At 34.8% G+C, this 19,675-nt stretch overlaps 2 protein-coding genes across 2 annotated transcripts; one reads left to right on the forward strand and one right to left on the reverse strand.

Moving 5' to 3' along the window:
- The first annotated feature begins 2,538 nt into the window (after positions 1–2,538).
- LOC132266655 (uncharacterized) lies at positions 2,539–11,235 on the forward strand. Its single transcript, XM_059767589.1, has 7 exons — positions 2,539–3,166; positions 5,677–5,819; positions 7,041–7,312; positions 8,091–8,245; positions 8,634–8,896; positions 10,531–10,593; positions 10,734–11,235. The coding sequence occupies exons 1-7, from the start codon at positions 2,887–2,889 to the stop codon at positions 10,995–10,997; spliced, it is 1,440 nt and encodes a 479-aa protein (XP_059623572.1). The 5' UTR covers positions 2,539–2,886; the 3' UTR covers positions 10,998–11,235.
- Positions 11,236–13,188: 1,953 nt separating this feature from the next.
- Positions 13,189–14,136, reverse strand: LOC132266661 (dehydrin Xero 2-like). Its single transcript, XM_059767594.1, has one exon. It carries the CDS (start codon positions 14,002–14,004, stop codon positions 13,507–13,509), a length of 498 nt encoding a protein of 165 aa, XP_059623577.1. The 5' UTR covers positions 14,005–14,136; the 3' UTR covers positions 13,189–13,506.
- Positions 14,137–19,675: the final 5,539 nt, after the last annotated feature.

Here is a 19,675-nt window from a genome sequence, read left to right on the forward strand (position 1 = left end):
AAGGAGAGAGTGATGAACTAGGGAAAAAAAAATAGTGAGAGCTTCATAAGTCAATATTATGAAGTTTAGAGAGGGAGATAGGGGGAATGATTGTGGCGATCTTGGGAGTAAAAATGTATAAGGGGTTCTCTTAGTGGGGGCGTGATTAGGATTTTGACAAAATTGGGTTTTGTTAGTGGGGGCATTTGCAGGATTCTGATAAAATTTTAGGATTATAACATAAATAAAAGAAAAATACAGTGGTGGCGGCCACCCCCACTAGCTCTTCATGGTTCAATGCTTCTACCGCCGCCACCACCACTACCACATGTCGCCACCACTGCCTTCCGTCACCACCACTATCACCTCCCACCACCACCATTTAGAATTGTGATTATCAATTCATTATAACATCACTTTATATTTACAACCAAATAAGAAAAATGAAAATGACCATTCCAATTCATTCCTATTATCATTTCACTCCTAACTTCATTCAATTTCCATATATTTCATTCATGTGTACCAAACTAAGCCTAAAAATTTAAGCTTTTGAAATAAAATATAACTTTTAATATTTAAATTTTCTACCAGATTATGAGTATCCATTCCCTCTAACAATTTAATTTTGCAAAAAAATAGTCTATGATCACTATTTGTTATAACTATAAACCACTAAAAAATATATATATCTAATAGGGGCACTTCAATTGAGAATTCAAACATAAGACCTTACATATCATGCTTACAAAAAGGGTGACGGCTCAATGATGCTCATAAACTGTGTTTCTCTTGAACAAGCCCTTGCAACAAACAGTACTGTTGATTAAACAATAAAACTTTTTCTTTTTTCTTTTTTTGCCTTGCCCCAGTTTGTGTATGTGCCATATAGCCCAAAACAAGTAAGTTACCTAAAAAAAGCATAACATGCAAATGAGGAGATAAGATCAGTCATGCCTATATGCAATAATATATATATGTAGCAGGCCATTTGCGAGTGTACTGTTTTATCTGACCATTATTGTGCTTTGATCATATGGCAAATTGAAAGCCTATGGATTGGTCATAGTAATTTTCGCAACTTGCATCACTAGTTGGCTGTTGTTACAAGTGTCCCATATCCAATATATGAATTGAGTGTCAGTCACATGCTTCTCACTTAATAATTTAAGTATTTGGATTGGATCGCAAAATACACATCCGTTATAATTGATATTAAAGTTAGACTTAATCTTGATTCGGCGTCACGCCAAACGTCCTATTCGAGGGCGTCTGGGTACCCACCCCAGGTAGGCAGGGTTGCTCGACTGTAATGAGGACGTTGCGAGATCGGGTGTGAAAGAATGTTGTAAGTGTACCACGTTAAATCCGAACAACTTAAGCTTTTTGATTGGATAGCGAAACACCCACCCGTTACTGTCCAATGGTTGGACATATTAATTTTCCATTGACTTATTTTTATTATAAACGGTCAAATGTAATAAATACTTGTATCTTTATAGATAAAGACTACCAAGATACCAACGGGCAAGTGGTCTAGCAGTATCGGCCACTTATCTCCCAAAAGAAAGTCAGGGATTCAAGTCTCAGAATAAACATGTGTGTGTGAGTACCAACTAGGAAAAAAAAAGATTACTAAGATCAATACCTCTCAAAGAGAAAAGTCGAGAGTTCAAATTTCCATAGGAGCATATGTGTGTATGAATTTCTTGTCATAATTATGATAATAAATAATTAAAAAAAAAAATCCAAACGAGATAAAGATGCTTCTTACAAATTATTCTCATGGAATGAAAAGTAGGAATAATTTATAAAGTGTTTGGTTTAAAGATGAGGAAAAAAAAAAAAAAAAAAAAAGACACTTAATCCCTTAAAGCAGTGTTTCATCAATCCTTCTTCTTAGAAGTAAACTAGGGAAAATATTTGTAGAGACAATTGTGTAATTACATTTCATAACAAATGAATTCTTACTATCATTAGTATAAAATAAAATATTCATTTTCTTTCTTGACATACTCTATCATCTTTTTCAAATATGATGAAAGAATATTACTATCATTTTCTTTTTTTCTCTTCCAAATTATTCATAAATCGTAACTCATTTATTGGAAAAATTAAAGACACATTTTTCATACTTTGAATATGGAGTAGTTCCATTAATTTCCTTTGCAATATTGGAATTTGACAATATTAATCATGCGCTTATGATCTGAAAGTCTTGAAAAATCTTTTCCATTCTTAGATTATATTAAAAGACAGAAATAACGTGACTACAATTTAAATTTTTTTTTTCATTTCCCTCCTTATTTAAATGCAAAGTACTAATATACTAATATGGTCCATCTTTTAATTCATTATTATTATTACTATTATTTTCAATTAACAAAAAAAAAAAAAAAAGTTTTACATTGCAATTTAATTAACCAAAAATAAAAAATAAAAAATAAAGTTAAAGAATCTTGGAATTTTTCTTTTTCTTTTTTTCAATTGCATAACATCAATTTTGTGTTTCCAAACATAGCCTTACTAGAATGAATGAATTGCAAGTTACATGTTCGGTTGGTCACTGTCACAATGTATTTTCGCATTCGAAGGAAAAACAAAGCGTTCAACAGAAATTTCTCCGTTCAGTTTCAACTTTCAACCAATTTCTCCATACACTATTCATTTCAATTCACCGAAGAAGAAGAACAAATTAGACATATATATATATACACACATATACATACAGAAACGTAACCGTCGATTCACAAAACCCCAAAATCTCTTTCCAAGTGTCAAGACTTTCACAGCCAAATGTACGCAAATCACCTCTCGGAACGAAACATCGAAACCCTAAAATGTCGAGGAGTCCAGTAGTGACGGAGATAATCACCGCAGCAGCAGAAGCAGCCTCAAACCCTAGAAATGGCGAAGCAGTCGGCGGCGGGATGGACTACAGCGTTCCAGAGGCGGCGTTTCTTGGCGCTTCTGGTCATGTTGTTGGTCTGCACCGCGATTGCGTTCATCTTGCGAGCCGCGTTCGAGTCTTCTTCTTCGTTCGATCAAGGCGGCAGAGGAAGCTTCGAGGAGGTTGTTCCGGAGAAACGATTCCGCTTGGCGTCGCGGATCGGAGCCGCGACGAGTCCGCTCAGCTTCATGAAGTCTAAGCTCGTTCTTCTTGTTTCGCACGAGCTCTCTCTTTCTGGTACTCTCTTTGATCTCATTCATCGAATCATTTATTGTATTGGTGTATATATGAGTGTTTGGTTTTATACATTTTAATCGACTAATCCATTTAATGGGGCTGGAAGATATAATTTTGTGATTGGAGTGCTATTACCAGTACTTTTATTTCAGTTAATGGTGCAAGAAAATCAGTGTTGCATGTAGTATGTAGTTCATAAGAGCTCCTAACTTTCTGCTACTTGATTATCAAAAAATGAAAAAGAAAAAAAAAAAAAACAAGAACTTTCTGGTACTCTCATGAAGCATGCTTATTCAAGGGATTGATTCTGAAGTTGTTCAATTTATTTACAGAAACTTTATATGTATTTATGTATGTATTACAGTATGTGTATGTGTATGTGTATGTGTATGTGTATGTGCATGTGCATGTATGTATATGTTTATGTATGAATATACAAGTTTGTTGATGCCTGTAGTATAAGCCATTAATGCAAATTGATGCTGAGTGTAGTTCTGTTGAAAGTGTGAGCCATTAATGCAGATTGATGCTGAGTGTTGTTCTGTTGAAGCGCCTAAAGTATGGTAACTGATTGAACTATTTGCTAAAAAGAAGATAAAAGGTAAAAATCGGGGGAAAAAATAATTGAGTAGAGAGGTGAAGAAGAAGAAATGGAAAATTTATGATTAGCCAATGTACTAAAACCAGCGACTCTAGCCATGCACGTTCACTGTGATTATATGCAGCGGCTCTAGCCATGCACGTTCACTGTGATTATATGCAGCTCAGTGGAAATACTATACTATAAAAAATATGTTTTAATACGATAAACACATGATGTTGAGGATATGGATGAAGTGTTGGAAAGTCGTCCAATTTTGTCGAGTTCCGTTTGTTATCCGCTCACACTGTTCTGCCAAATCTTGTTCCATTTGTAATATAAGAAGTTTATTAATTAGGATTTAATGTAGCAAAGCCATTATTACACAACTCGACAAAAGAGAAGTCTCATGTTATGTACAGATAAAACATTTGGCATGGTTGTGCAACCTCAAACTGATTAAAGTAGTTTAACAAGTTTATTTGGTAAACTTCCTTTAATTTTTATGAGAATTTTGTTCGATATGGTTGGCCTAGTATTAGTTTACCAAATTGATTGTTAGAGAATATACTCATTCATAGAAATGTTAACTTTGGTAGATCGAATATTACTTGTTTACCAAATTTATTGTTTGAAAATATAGCCATTTGTAGAAATGATAACTTTGGTTGATTGAATAGTCATTTATAGAACAATTTTTTCTTAAAATGTCATGTTTGTATCTGGTACTCTCATGAAACATGCTTATTCAGGGGATTGATTCTGAAGTTGCTCAATTTATTTACAGAAACTTTATATGTTTATATGTATGTATTATAGTATGTGCATGTGCATGTGCTTGTATGTATATGTTTATGTATGAGTATACAAGTTTGTTGATGCCTGTAGTTTGAGCCATGATGAGTGCAGATTGATGCTGAGTGTAGTTCTGTTGAAGCACCTAAAGTATGGTAACTGATTGAACGATTTACTTAAATGAAGATAAAAAGTAAAAATCGGGGGAAAAAATGAATACAGAGGTGAAGAAGAAGAAGAAATGAAAAATTTATGATCAGTCAATGTCCTAAAACCAGCTGTTCTAGCCATGCACGTCCATTGTTTTTATACGCAGCTCAGTGGAAATACTATACGACAAAAAATATGTTTTAATACGATAAACACGGGATGTTGAGGGTATGGATGAAGTGTTGGAAAGTTGTCCAATTTTGTCAAGTTTCGTTTGTTATCTGCTCACACTGTTCTGCCAAATGTGGTTCCATTTGTAAATAAGAAGTTTATTAGGATTTAGTGTAGCGAAGCCATTATAACACAACTCGACAAAAGGGAAGTCTCATGTTATGTACAGATAAAACATCTGGCATGGTTGTGCAACCTCAAACTGATTAAAGTAGGTTAAGTTTATTTGGTAAACTTCCTTTAATTTTTATGAGAACTTAGTTTGTTATGGTTGGCCTAGTATTAGTTTACCAAATTGATTGTTAGAGAATATAGTCATTCATAGAAATGTTAACTTTGGTAGATCAAATATTACTTGTTTGCCAAATTTATTGTTTGAAAATATAGCCGTTCGTAGAAATCGTAACTAAGGTTGATTGAATATAGTCATTCATAGAACAAGTTTTTCTTAAAATGTCATGTTTGTATCTAACTGTTGTTTCAGGGGATAAATTGTAAATCGACTGGGAGTTAGGGGATTTTGTGATATTTTGAGAGTTTAGGGGTCCTATTTGGTCCTTGTATAGTTCTTTTGGTCCCGTTTGAGCGCCTTTTATAATACTTTACTTATAAAAAAAAATCCTGTTGCAGTCTTACCTCCCTTTCCACCTTATCTACCAAAAAACTTAGAGTCTACTCTACTTATTATCTTAGAAACAAAGCACGAGTATTCTTTTTCCTCCTCTTGTATTTCACTATTTAACAAAATTTCCAGGTGGGCCATTGTTGTTGATGGAGCTGGCATTTTTATTAAGGGGTGTTGGCGCTGAAGTTTGTTGGATTACAAATCAGAAACCATCAGAAACAGATGAGGTGATATACAGTTTGGAGCATAAGATGTTGCACAGAGGAGTACAGGTTATATATTCTTCATTTTGTCAAATTGTATGCATATGCATATGTTACCCTGCTTCTAGCTTTTGTGCCTTTTATCAACAATGACATTAGACTTTTCATGATATAGAATGCTATGACAAAAAGGTGCTATTTTTGCTTTCTTGATTATTAATTTTTTCTGTGCATTTATGCTACAATTCGTTGTATGATTTCTGGTTGAGAAACAAAAGAAGCCAAGAATTTGGGTGGTCTTTTTTTTACTTTTTATTTTAATGTTTATGGTTAAGCTTATTATTTATGCTTCCATGATGTCACTAGAATATGAGTTAATCTTAACAGGTCCAGATTCACCATACTCATGGGTTTGGGAGTTCAGTGTTCATTGATTTTCGTTTAAATGAACGTGTAAAGTTGTTAAGACCGACCTTCTTTAGGTTTTGAATCCAACATAGACTACATGGGGGAAGTCTTTATATTTTTGCTTTAGCCACCTTCTTATGGCTAAAGTGAAATATTTCATTTTTCTTTTCTTGTTGCTATATGATATCGCGTGATGGCTGAGAATCACACTGCATTAATAAAATGATGCTGAAAAAAAATGGTTGTACTTATTTGATTTTTCTTGATAAAGTTAAAATTGATAACTAAAGTCTTAGGCAGTCAAGGTGCAATGTTTAATTAATTCAAGATAACAGCTCAAACTCATGTTGGATGTTGCTGTTTTAATATATAACAGTTACTATTATGATGGCTCATGTCATATTTGTTCATGTCGATGCCCAGTTGTGTTTTAGCCATATTTTCTTTTTGTATATAAAATGCATTTTGGGGCCATTACTTGGGGCAATGGTAAAAGTTTGGGCTGTCAAGTGTTAGAATACATGTATCGAGTATGAGGACAGTCACATTTATGGCTAGAGGTTTGGCTATGCTCACTCACCCTCCTGGCAACCTGAATAATCAAGGCAATCATCAGATGATTACCGTGATATTTAACATCATGTTGTAATGTTATGATCCCCGAACTCTGAAGCAGTCTTTGTTAACTTCTACTCTTGGGCAAAACATCAAGATGTCCATATGGAAAGTTATACGTTGTTCTTCATATTTAACTACAGCCTTCATGGCATTCTATGCTGCTTTTGATTGGTGAACTTGCTTTCTCTTCTTGTTAAAATTCTCCTGCTGGCTGCTGCACAACCTTTTACCAATTTTTTATTATGGCTTTTCACACGTTGTCAGGTCTTCTCTGCTAAGGGTCAGGAAGCTATAGATACAGCTCTAAAAGCTGATTTAGTTGTATTAAACACTGCTGTTTCTGGAAAGTGGCTGGATGCTGTTCTCAAAGAAAATGTTCCTCGTGTTCTCCCAAAGGTGTTGTGGTGGATCCATGAAATGAGAGGTCATTACTTCAGAATGGAGTATGTCAAGCACCTTCCTTGGGTTGCAGGTGCTATGGTTGATTCACACATAACAGCAGAATATTGGAAGAATAGGACTCAAGAGCGCTTAAGGTATGTTCTAACATTAAAATATGATCTTTTATTGTACTCTTTGAACTGGTATGAGTGCATCTCTTTGTTGCAATAATTTGACAACACTTTTTTAGATGTCTTTTAACACATTCTTTGAGATACAAAGGACAACATTTCAAGTAATGTGCAATCCATTGATGGTTATGGGGTTGTTTGGTAGTCGTTTTTGTTCTGTGTTCTGTTGCCGATCCGGTGAAAATTGAAACATGTGGCAAAAACACTTTTGGTAACGTATTGTTACATTTATGTTTGGTAATGTAAATGTTATGCACATTTAGAAGACAATAAGTGGGTAAGTGCCAAGACCCTAGCTTTGTACATTCAACCTCTGTGCTCTAGGTTTAGTATGGGCTTAAAGGCAATGGCTTTGTGCTGTCATTGTGTGTTATTGTTCTCTCAATTAAAGAATGTTGTTGCCTACTTCTGCCCCTCATGCAAACTTGTTGGCTTATTTGTCTGCGTTTTTGTTGCTCAAGTTCATTGTCCCTTTTCTCTAGATTATGGTTCACAGGTTGAGGTTGCCACCTTAGATTAATCCTACGATGTGTGTGTGTGTGTGTGTGTGTGTTGGTGGGGGGGGGGGAGGAGGAGGTTGCTGGGTTTGATGACTATGGTTGGATTGGAAAGTTCCACCCTTTATGGGCAATGTGTGAATACATGTCTTGTTTTCATTCCATGTTTCACCATCCTTGATTCCTGCATAATTTACTGGTAATCATTTAAATATATATTCCTCCCTTTTTCTCTTACTCTGCAGGATTAAAATGCCTGAGACATATGTTGTTCACCTTGGCAATAGCAAGGAACTTATGGAAGTTGCTCAAGATAGTGTGGCAAAAAGGGTTTTGCGAGAGTATGTTCGGGAGTCTCTTGGAGTGCGAAATGAAGACATAGTCTTTGCTCTCATAAATAGTATGCCTTCTTCATTAATGAAATTGTATTTTGGTTTATATCCATCCTTTTATAGGTTTGAGTGGTTGTGAATAGTATTACCTCCTATTGCTTAGATCAAGAACCTCTTTTTCTAAATCTGTGTTCTGAAGTGAGTTTTCTGGTCTGAGTACTTAAGTTCCACGTTTTAGCTTCTCTGGTTACGATGCTGACTTCACCCATTTCATTGAAGAGAAATGCTAGATGTGGTTGAGTACTTATTTTTCACTTCTTGTTCGTCACTCTTAGATGCACGAATTTATCTGTTTGCTTTTATCCTGATAACTTTTACCCTTCTCTATATCTAGTTATGCTAGTGCTAATATTTTTGCATATTTCAACTTCTCACTACATTATTATGAAATTGCAGGTGTTTCACGTGGAAAAGGCCAGGATTTGTTTCTGCGTTCTTTTTATGAGAGTTTGCAAATTATACAAGAAAAGAAGTTGCAGTTGCCATCAGTGCATGCAGTAATTGTGGGAAGTGACATGAATGCTCAGACCAAGTTTGAGTTGGAACTTCGGAACTTCGTGATAATGAAGAAAATCCAACACCTTGTTCATTTTGTAAATAAAACTCTGACAGTAGCTCCTTACCTAGCTGCGATTGACGTTCTCGTTCAGAATTCCCAGGTAAGCTGTATCTCACTGCTACTTTTAGTTTACTAATTATTTTATAAGCAATTGTATTTGTTTTCTCTCCATGACATGCATTTTTTATTTATGTTTCCATCTATATCAGTTGATACACTATATCACTAATGTGCCACCACCACTCTAGGTATGATAGTGTCCACCTTTTACTATCTAAGGTTAATTTTTGAGGAAATGGAGACTAAAAATAGGGTCGATCAAGATAGATTAAACGAGTGTGTTGCAGGCACCCCTTCTCACTCGCTCACACTTGAATGTTGCTTGACCACTGCTTCACTATTATGTTTCTACTTGAATTTTTTATATTAGTTGATACAGTATATACCATTGTGCTACCACCAATGCGACTTAAAAAAAGAATAGAAAAAAAAGATTGCCCTTTAAAGAAAACCACCTTTAAATAATTGAGCGGGTGTTAGTCTGAACTTTGAAGTCATCTGATTCTGTTCAAGGGTGGTGGTATGGATCTGGATTCTCTTCTCAATTCCTTCATGGAATTCTGTGAGTGCCGTTGTATATCTACGCAAATAGGGTTTATCAAGATAGATTTGTAAGCGTGTATTTATGGAAGGTGACATTTTGGGCAGCCCCGTCATATTTAGCTTGCGTCCTGCTTCATTTCCTTTTCTTTTCAACGAAAAAGGAAAATGCTAAAGAAAGTAGTGACACAGGAAAAGGATAGCATGTATGTGATTTGTATCACATTCCATCGTGCATTTAGCCCAAGTGGTATAACCGCTTCCTCCCACACGGGAGGTTGAGGGATCAAGCGCATTTGTGAGTGTCTTATCTACTAAAAAAAAATATTTACTAATATGCAAGACATACATGCATTTAATCAAACTATCTTATTACTGGATGTGTGTTAATAAGAAGCAATTGCACGGCCAAAATGGAAAAAATAATTAGAATGGGAAACATCCTTTCTTGTGGTTTTTTTTTTTGTTTTCTTTCAGACCTTATGAGTAATCTGCTAGGAATACGAAAAGATGAAAGTTGCAGTTCATGTCTGAAGACTCCAAACCAAGGAATTGCTTATAGAAAGAAAAGGATTTTTTTTTTTTTTCCAAAAAATCTCATGCTTCTAGTATAGTATAATAAGAAAGACATTAATTTCTAAATTGGTCATGATGAAATGAATTCATGGAAATTAATTAGTCTTTACTAGCATAAGTTGGTTGATTAAACTTTGCAGAGGATCTCCTGTGAGACTGGTAATGGCAATCATGCTTTCTTTTGCTATTTTAGGGCTCGGTGTTTTGAGGGATATATTTCATTGAAATGGCTTATTAATGTATGGAAAGAAGGGTAATTTAGAAATTTCATGATTAGGAAGGTGTTCCCCGAGACAGAGACACGTGATACACATTTTGGTTGACGGTTGCTTCTGGCTGGTATTATATATTTGATGCCTTTGATCTATGGACGTTAGGAATACCCACTCTATTGTTTCATTGTCTTATTAGTTGATTCTGGACGTTCATATTTGTTCCCGTCACATCTTAAATTTATATCTCAGCTTCTGTATTAGAAGATTACTTGGGATGCCGAAATCTAGTTTCAATGCTAGATTTTATTAACTTATTTTTCTTTTTTCTCTCTCTTCCTTGTAGGCCCGAGGAGAGTGCTTTGGAAGGATTACTATTGAAGCCATGGCATTTCAGTTGCCAGTATTGGTAATTTATTTCCCCCTCTTAATTTGTTATTTTTCTGTCAGGCTGTTGATGGGATTGTGATAATATCGATTACATGTCTTGTTTTTTTCCCCTCAACTTTCTTGTCTTACCTATAATATCGTTTTTTGTAACTCATTCAGGGAACAGCAGCAGGAGGCACCACAGAGATCGTAGTAAATGGATCAACGGGCTTACTGCATCCTATTGGGAAAGAAGGGGTCACTCCTCTAGCAAAGAACATCGTCAAACTCGCCACTCATGTTGAGAGGAGGCTTACCATGGGAAAGAGAGGCTACGAGAAGGTTCGAGAAATGTTCTTAGAACACCACATGGCGGACAGAATCGCTGCAGTTCTAAAGGAAGTTTTGCAGAAAGCTAAGATTACCAACATGCGTAAAGGTTAGTTAGTGTGGTCAGTTTTCTGAAACTGAAAGCTTATATGTATTGCACCACCCAAAGTTTCTCCGTTTTCACCTCTTCTTCGTTTTGTTGTCTGCCCTAATGTAGAATGAGCTAAAAGTTATGTGTATAGAAAAACAGTATAGTGGCTTGTTCATAAGCTGACATTGTCAACAAGGTTTATGACAGTATGCTAGTGGGCTGTCAACAAGGTTTATGAGAAAAGCTTTTTGTTATAGAAAATGGAGGGTTTTGTGAAGTAACAGAAAATGGAAATGGTAACAGTAATCGATATTACCTATAATTACTTTTAACAATTACCTTTATCAATGCTTTTTAACCGCAAATGCAGTGCAATTGTACAGGGTTTTTGATTGAGTGGTTTGTAGAAGATATTGTTTGTTTGTTTGTTGTCTCAAGTGAAAATACACTAGTACATTCCATTTGATAGTACAGTCCATTTGAAAGGAGTTGAAACTCTTGGTAGTAAATAGTTTGTTGTTCCATAATTGAATTACCAATTTACCTGCTAGTAGAGAGAACAATGGAACCTCGAAACGACCCCAGTGGTACTTCTCGGAAAGAAGACACGAGTTCCGCGCTGTAGCTCTCGGGCAATCCTATCTCCGGTGGGCGGCCTCAATAGCGGCTGGATCTACAGCCAAGTCCTTCATTTCCCTTGAACTTTCATTCCGCTATTTAAGAACGCGTGGGAACCTTAACGGCGAGGGACCTAGGGGCAGTAGGAGAATGCTTTATGAGAAAAAAACCCTCTTCAAACTCAAAAATGTGTTAGAAGGCAAGTCCAGACTTTCTCTGACCAGAATAGTGAATCAATCGTACTGCTACCTTTGACGGCGAAGAAGAAGCTCTGTTATTACTATTACTATATTTCATTGCCCTTAGACATAACCCCCATGTCGGGTAAACTTCATGACTAAAAGGAGAAGCGGAGGCTTATGATTGGCAAGGCAGATTTGTCGAACAAACGCCCCCGTCTTGCTTAATAGTAGATCTATCCTTAACCTTCACAAATCAAAGTTCCGAAGAATCTGCTAGATAGTCACAAAACTTTCCAACACCTAAGGGTTCATTCCCAGAAGTGGCCTCGACCCAAGCATCAAAGAACAGGTTTGATCACTATCACGCTAAAGTCACGCATAGACGGATAAAGAATATTATGGTGAGCCTGGAGGATTCCAATGGCATCTGGAGAGAAGATGGACAGGAGGTTCAAAATCTTGTCGAACATGTTTTTCAGCAGCTTTATTCGACATCAAACCCCATGGATGCAATTCATATTACGGATTTCATTCACTCGAAGGTGTCTACAACTCAGAATGACTGGCTGCTTCGAGTAGGGACGGAAGACGAGATACGAACAGCGCTTTTCGAGATGACCCCGCTCAAGGCCCCTTTAATTAAAGCAAGCAAGCGTATCAATACTAAGTCATTAATGTTCTTATCGATGATCAACACGGGAGAGGAAGATGGTGATGAGGAAGAACTTAAGTCAGGTAAGCTTAGAAAGTAAAGCCAGAGACATCAAAGGAAGGGACCGGTGAGAGAGGTCCCAGTACACGACGCCGGAGTGGTGGCAGTAGGATAGCTCTAATAAGGGTAGGCTTCTTTTCCTTCATCTCTTCTCTTTCTTATTGATTCTGACGTATATCACTTTCTAAACCGGGCCGTCAGAATTTAACCTTAACGTATCAGGGTAGTACGCCTTGAATAATCAAATAAGGTTTTTCTCTTTCTAGATAATTTGAAATTGTTACAATGAGAGACATGAACATCAGTTACGACCTTTTTTCACCCACTAACTCTGTCCTCTCAATGCAACTCCTGGGCCAGTTCTTTTGGGTTTTCGCGCTTCGATTGTTGTTTCCCCCTAGTGGGCCTGAGTATGTCATGGGCTACAGTTTCTGAAAATATAAGGTCTTATTTGATATGTAATTGTCATAACAATTTCTTTTCACAGTAAAACTGTAAAAAAAAAAACTGTTTTGGCTTGGTTTAATTTTTTGAAAATTCAATTATAAAAAAATTTGTATGTAAATAAAAAATATTAAAAAAAAAAAAATCCGTTTTCCGAAAACAAGAAAATTATTATTAAAATTACAAACCATGCAAGTTTTAAATTCTTAAATTTTTAAGAAGCAAAGTGAAAGAAGGAATTAGAGAAAAACCCAACTATAAATCACAAAACAAACGTCCATGAAAGAAGACGAATTAGATAAAAACCCAACTATAAATCACAAAACAAACGTCCCTAAAGTACTTAAAAAGACCACATAGCACACATTTAACACAGGGTGCAGTCATGTAACATTAATACACCACTGGCATCCTGCTTATTAATTAATTACACATGCACTTCGTTTGTAAAGTAAACCTTCACACCCTCCAAATACAAACGAACACACATGTAGCTGTGTATTTTATATGTAACCTATAAGACACACGCACACACATACATATATATATGAGCTGCTACACCATGCGAGAACACCTCTAGTAATGGTGATTCTGGTCCTGATGCTGGGCATGGTGTCCAGGAAGCTTCTCCTTGATCTTCTCCACGACACCTTTCTTCTGATGCTGCTGTCCTCCTCCGTGGAGGTGACCGGTGGTGGGTGCGCTGGTGGCCGTAGTGTGTCCTCCTCCGTAACCGTGACCAGTTGTGGGTGCGCTGGTTGCCGTAGTGTGGGACTGCTTCATACCAGGAATCTGCTCCTTGATCTTCTCCACGATACCTTTCTTCTGATGCTGCCCTCCTCCTCCGTAGCCGTGACCGGTGGTGGGTGCGCTGGTGGCCGTAGTGTGGGACTGATGCATACCAGGAATCTGCTCCTTGATCTGCTCCACGACACCTTGCTTCTGATGCTGCCCTCCTCCTCCGTAGCCGTGACCAGTGGTGGGTGCGCTGGTGGCCGTAGTGTGGGACTGATGCATACCTGGAATCTGCTCCTTGATCTTCTCCACGACACCTTTCTTCTGATAATTTGCCATACCTTCAACGCTAAGAAAAAACTGAAGAACTCACAGCAGAGACTCTGAAAAATAAAGGTTTATAACTATCCTTTTGCTTCGATGGGTGTGTGTAAAAATGAGTTTGATGTAGTGTAGATTGTAAACACATTCTCGAGTTTATATAGGAAGTTAAAGTGGGTAGAGGAAGGCAGGTTGCATGCCACGTCATCGGTACACGTGTCACGTTTGTGAAGATAAGTGACGGAGGTTAACGTGGCAGTGTTACTGGAAGGGCACGTGTTATATGGTGTCGGTAGAAGATAAGATGGATTAATCATCTTTTTACAAGGATAAGAACTACTCCGTACTTTTTTTTTTTTTCAACAGATAATATCTACTTAATAAATGAGACTTTCAAATTAAAAGTTAACTTTATTTTAGAATAATAGGGAGTAAGCATTTTGAAAAAGATTTACCTACTTTATAGGATTGGACTTATTAATTTTTGTTTGTTGCATTCTATATACACAAACATATATATATATATATATATATATATATATATATATATATATATATTCCCTTCTAGATATAGAGCTTACTCCAATAACGTGTCAATAACGTCACTACTTGCATCATGCTGGATGAGGGCGATCGACTTGGTATGAGTGGCTCCTTGACCGGCCTCAGAGGATTTGATTCTCACTACTGGCATGGCATGTCGATCATATCTATATATTTTATAGATATATTATAAATATTATAAAATGTTATAATATCATACAATTATTACAAAATTGAAAGATACAAATATTATTTTTTTTTTAAAGAAATATCTAAATAAAAATAAATTTTAGTAAAATATATTGGTATTATTTTTTTTTTAAGATTTCTATTTTTATTTTGATAATTACCTTTTTATTGTTATAGTAGAAAAGGAAATGTCACTATTGTCCCCTCTCACAAAATTTTCTAAGTTCGTCGGTAGAATTGCAATTCGGACGGGTTAGACGAGTTTGAGGTATAATTTGAACCCAATTCATCATCTAAAATACTAAACCTAAGCCCAACACCCACCATCCTTTTACTTTTAAATTTGGACTTGCATCATGCTTAAATTTCGGATAAAAATTTCAAGTTAATTCGGATTACTCATATAACTAATCCTTACATAATTTAAGAATTAATTTTAAATTAAACTACTCCTAAATAAGAAAAAGTTTAAAGACTTTTTAAATTTTTTAATAAATTACAAACAAATTTTTAAAAAATTAATTATTCTAAATATTAACATACAATAAGTTAAAATTTAACAAAAGAAGTTAAAAAGAAAAAAATAATAATCATAGTTTAAATATTATAAATAATATATTTAAAAATAAAAATATATATAAAAATAATATTATAATTCAAATTCAGGGTTTGCTCGAGTTGTTAACACTTCAACTCAAGCTCAACCCTAATTAAATTTGAGTTGATATTTTTCAACTCAAGGCCAATCCTAATTGTAAAAATAATTGCACAAACTCATATAAAATCAGGCTGAACTAGCGTTGGGTTCGGGTTACTCAACCCAGTATCTATCAATGTCAGTGACCCTAAATATAAAAATTGTTCACTTTGAATAATTCTTAGATTTTGAAGGATGTTAAGATTTACAATAGGAGTGACTAGGAAAAAAACAAAAAGTTACACCTAACTAGTAGACTAAGGTTGTATAAATGCACCGGTGAGAAGAGAAAAATTAAGAGCCACACTCAAAATTATTACTACTTCCATTCTAAAAAAAATATTGCTTTTAAAAAATCGTAACAATTCAATTTGTAAAAGTCACAATTTTTCAAAAATGACACTTTTATAACACTGAAGGAGTATTGAATGAAATCATTAGAAATGATCTTACAAAATTAAATATTAGAGGACAGATGAGATATAAAGGAAAGAGAGAATTCATTTTTTTTAAAAGGATAATGAATAATTTCATTTTTTTTTTAAGGCCAATCAAATTATATAGTTACGAGGAAGTTTGTTACAAAGAGAGGCCCAATAACGGCGGAACATGGGCCTTGCCCAAAGAAAAAATTGAAGTGATGAAGAAAGGATAGAATCTACCATGAGGCCCAATGGTGTACATTTGGGCCAACCACCTCTCTAATCTTCTTGAGAACTGCTGAACAGGACACACACACACACACACATATATATATATATATATATGTGATCCGATCTCCTTTGAAAAATCGTGACTCAATCATGGCTATCCTAATATGACACTCATTTTAGTACAGACGGAGGAAGTATATAATAATTTCGACCTTCCAATTTTCACTTTGGCATTGATGTTCGTTTATGATTAATTTCTCCATGTAAATTAATATTAGCACATCCTCTTTGTAATCCCATATATAAACACACACTTAACACAACGTCAAGTGATGCGACACACAACACATGTATATATATAATGTCTATTAAACCTTCAGTACTCCTCACCCCACCCTTCAAATACATACACACATACATATATGTGTTATATAATATATATATATATATATATATATATATAAGCTGCTACACGGAGGACACGTAGTGATGGTGATCTATGGGTGTCCAGGAAGCTTTTCCTTGATCTTATCTTTCAACCCTTTCTTCCTTCTATCACCATGTCCATCATCCTCCGACTACACACATATATATATATACAAGCAAAATATAAGAACTAATTCACGCCTATATATATATAATATAAGGAAGTTTCTAACACGTTATATATATATACATGAAACTAAAAATATATATATTACCTAGCATCAACCGGGTCAATCGGGGTGCCGTATTCATTTTTTCGGGGAACCGGGTTTCCATATCTACCCTAAAATTAAACTGAAACTAAATTGAGCAGATCGAGAGAGAGAGAGGAAGAAATTTGAAAACTGGTTTATAGCTATTGGATATATATATATATATATATATCTATCTATATAAAGGGAATTGAGTTTATATAGGCAGTCAAAGCTGGTTGAGGAGGTCAAGATGTCACGTGAAAAGTACACGTGTCACTTGAGTAATTACTTCTATTGACACGTTAGGGTTGGAGGTTACGTGGCAGTCGTGTTAGAAGGAAAGTGTAAATATAGTGTCGGTTGGAGATTAAAAAAATAAAAAAATAAAAAATAAATAAATAAAAGAAGATAGGTCCATTGTCTTTGTACGCAAAAAGCATTAAAACAAGAGGATACACTTCACCATGCAAGAGTTGGACTTACTGAAAATTTTTCGATTTATATTATTATCTATATCTTTTGTTCAGAATTTTAAAATTAATGCCTATATTTGAATTTGTAAAAATATCCACTTTATGCTCATGCGTAGAGTGACTTAATGTAGATAAAAAAATGTAGCGTGGAGTGACTTAATGTAGATCAAAAAATATTCATCTGTTTTTCACTCTATATTATAAATATTTCTTTACTTTCTACTCTTTTAGGACATTCATGATAATCTAAATATCTTGTACATAGCTAAAAGGTTAAAAAAAATAAAAATGTCACACTTACACATATTGAACATAGGTCGGCATATTGTGGGATTTATTGTTGTATGTTTATAAAAATTATTTATTTCCTCCTTCCCAGACAAAATTCTTGGGTCAGTCATTGGATTGGGCAAATGGGCAATAATATAGTGAGTATTTTTTTACTTATCAAAAAATATATATATAGTGAGTATTTTTTTAAAAAATAGTGAAGGTATTTTTAAAATTTTAGTAAAACTATAGATCATAATATAAAAAAAAAAATCAATGGGCGGATGCTTACACTCAAGCTCTTTTTCTTGACTAAGCTAAAGCGTTGGTAGAGATATATAATATAATATGATTCCCTAATTAAATACTGAATTAGAACCATAAATTTCACTCAAGGATTTATTTTGTCCTTGTATGTCAAGAGTGACATATACTTCCCATAGTACCACAATTGGATTGAAGACTTTCAAGAAGAAAAAGTCCAGCATGAGCGAGAAAAGCGTGTCAGTTTAGACAAGATGGTTGCCTGGGAACCGCACAAGGGCTCATAATGCATGTGCTTCGGTCACAAAAATTAGTGTCATGTTTCGAGAATTGTATTAAATTTATAAGAATAGTAATTCTTTAAAAATAATATTTTTTACGAGAAGAATTATAAAAACCCTAAAAATAATATTTTTTATAAGATGAAAGAAGTAATGGAGCAATATATATAATGATTGTGAGATCCCTTAGGTGGTAGCAGGCAAATCATCCTTGGCTACCAAACAAGACTCTTACCTTTCATGTAAGACCTCTCTTCCTCTCTCAATCCACATATGTTAACATACGTGAGCCGCAAATGCTTGGTTTCAATCACTCTAAAATAGACTCAACCTTTAATTTGAAAGTCACATCTACTAAATAGTTTGACGCTTGATATTTTAGTCCAATTTAATATCTTCTATTAGAAAGGTAGATCCATAAAAATGTAATAATATATTACCAAAAAAAAAAAGCTTTGACTTTAAACTATTTTCAATTATTGAATTTTTTTTTCTTTTAAAATTGTTCATTGTAAGAACGAATAATAGATAAAGTAAAACAAATACATATTATTATTATATATATATATATATATATATATAATTTTATCTTATATGATAATGACTTGCCATTTACAAATAACTTCTCGTGTATAAATCTTCATGAAAAGTAAAAAAAAATTAAGGATTATTACATATAAATGAGGTTAGGGCTCCATATTTACTAAGAGGCTGAGTCAAGGTCAAGTATTTCTCTAAAATGTGTTTGACCCAAAAGCTGAGGTGGCACATGAAAAAATACTGTTTATAATGTGTGTTACCTAAAATGCCCTTCTTCCTATTTTATGTGTTGCCTAAAATACCATTTTCTATAATGACCTAATTGCAAGCCCTAAAGCGCCTCTTTCATATTCCATTCGTGCAAGCAGCCCTCAGTCTTCCCCTTTCTCTGTAAAACGATCAACAAACCCCTAACCTTAACATTCCATTCGTGCAAGCAGACTTTTTTAGAGAGGGTTTTCAAAGAATCCCCAATTCATTCTTATCCCTTTTTCATAGAGTTTGAGGGTGAGGGAGAGCACATTTTTAGAGGGAATGTATCGATTTTTAAGAAGAATTCCCTAATCACAAGTTGTTTGTGCTAATTCCAACCCATTCAAGAGAGCGCCATCACTGCCAAACACTGCAAAATGACGAACTATCAGTGAGTTATAATTTTTTCCAATTTTGATTTATGAGTAATTTGTCTCTTCAGTTAATATTTTGTTTTTTTTTTTTTTTTTTTTGTTTTTTTGACTCTTGAATCTTGAAGAAGCCTACCGTAATGGGATTGTCAAAGAGGTTGATCACGATCACGTAGACAACAGTACTCGTGAGGTAATTTAAATTATTCTCCTAATTAGGTTTTTGGGAAATTCAAGTGCCTTATTTCTAATTTTTTAACCAAATGGCCTTTATGTCCTAAATGGATTATATTGCAGAATTCTCTGCTGTCTTACTACTCGTTCTGTGTCGACTCATCACCTTATAAGTCTTCACCCATGCTTGGTGCTTTCAGTACTGGTGAGGTAGGTTAAATTATTATATTTATGCCTTAATTGTTTGCTTTCACTCTTAGGTTTTGGGGAAATTCAAGTGCGCCTTATTTCTATTTTTTTAA

This window comes from Cornus florida, unplaced genomic scaffold (genome assembly GCF_030987335.1).
Source record: "Cornus florida cultivar Cherokee Brave unplaced genomic scaffold, ASM3098733v1 CherokeeBrave_3.0.0_Hap2_Chr07, whole genome shotgun sequence".
NCBI classification, from domain to species: domain Eukaryota; kingdom Viridiplantae; phylum Streptophyta; class Magnoliopsida; order Cornales; family Cornaceae; genus Cornus; species Cornus florida.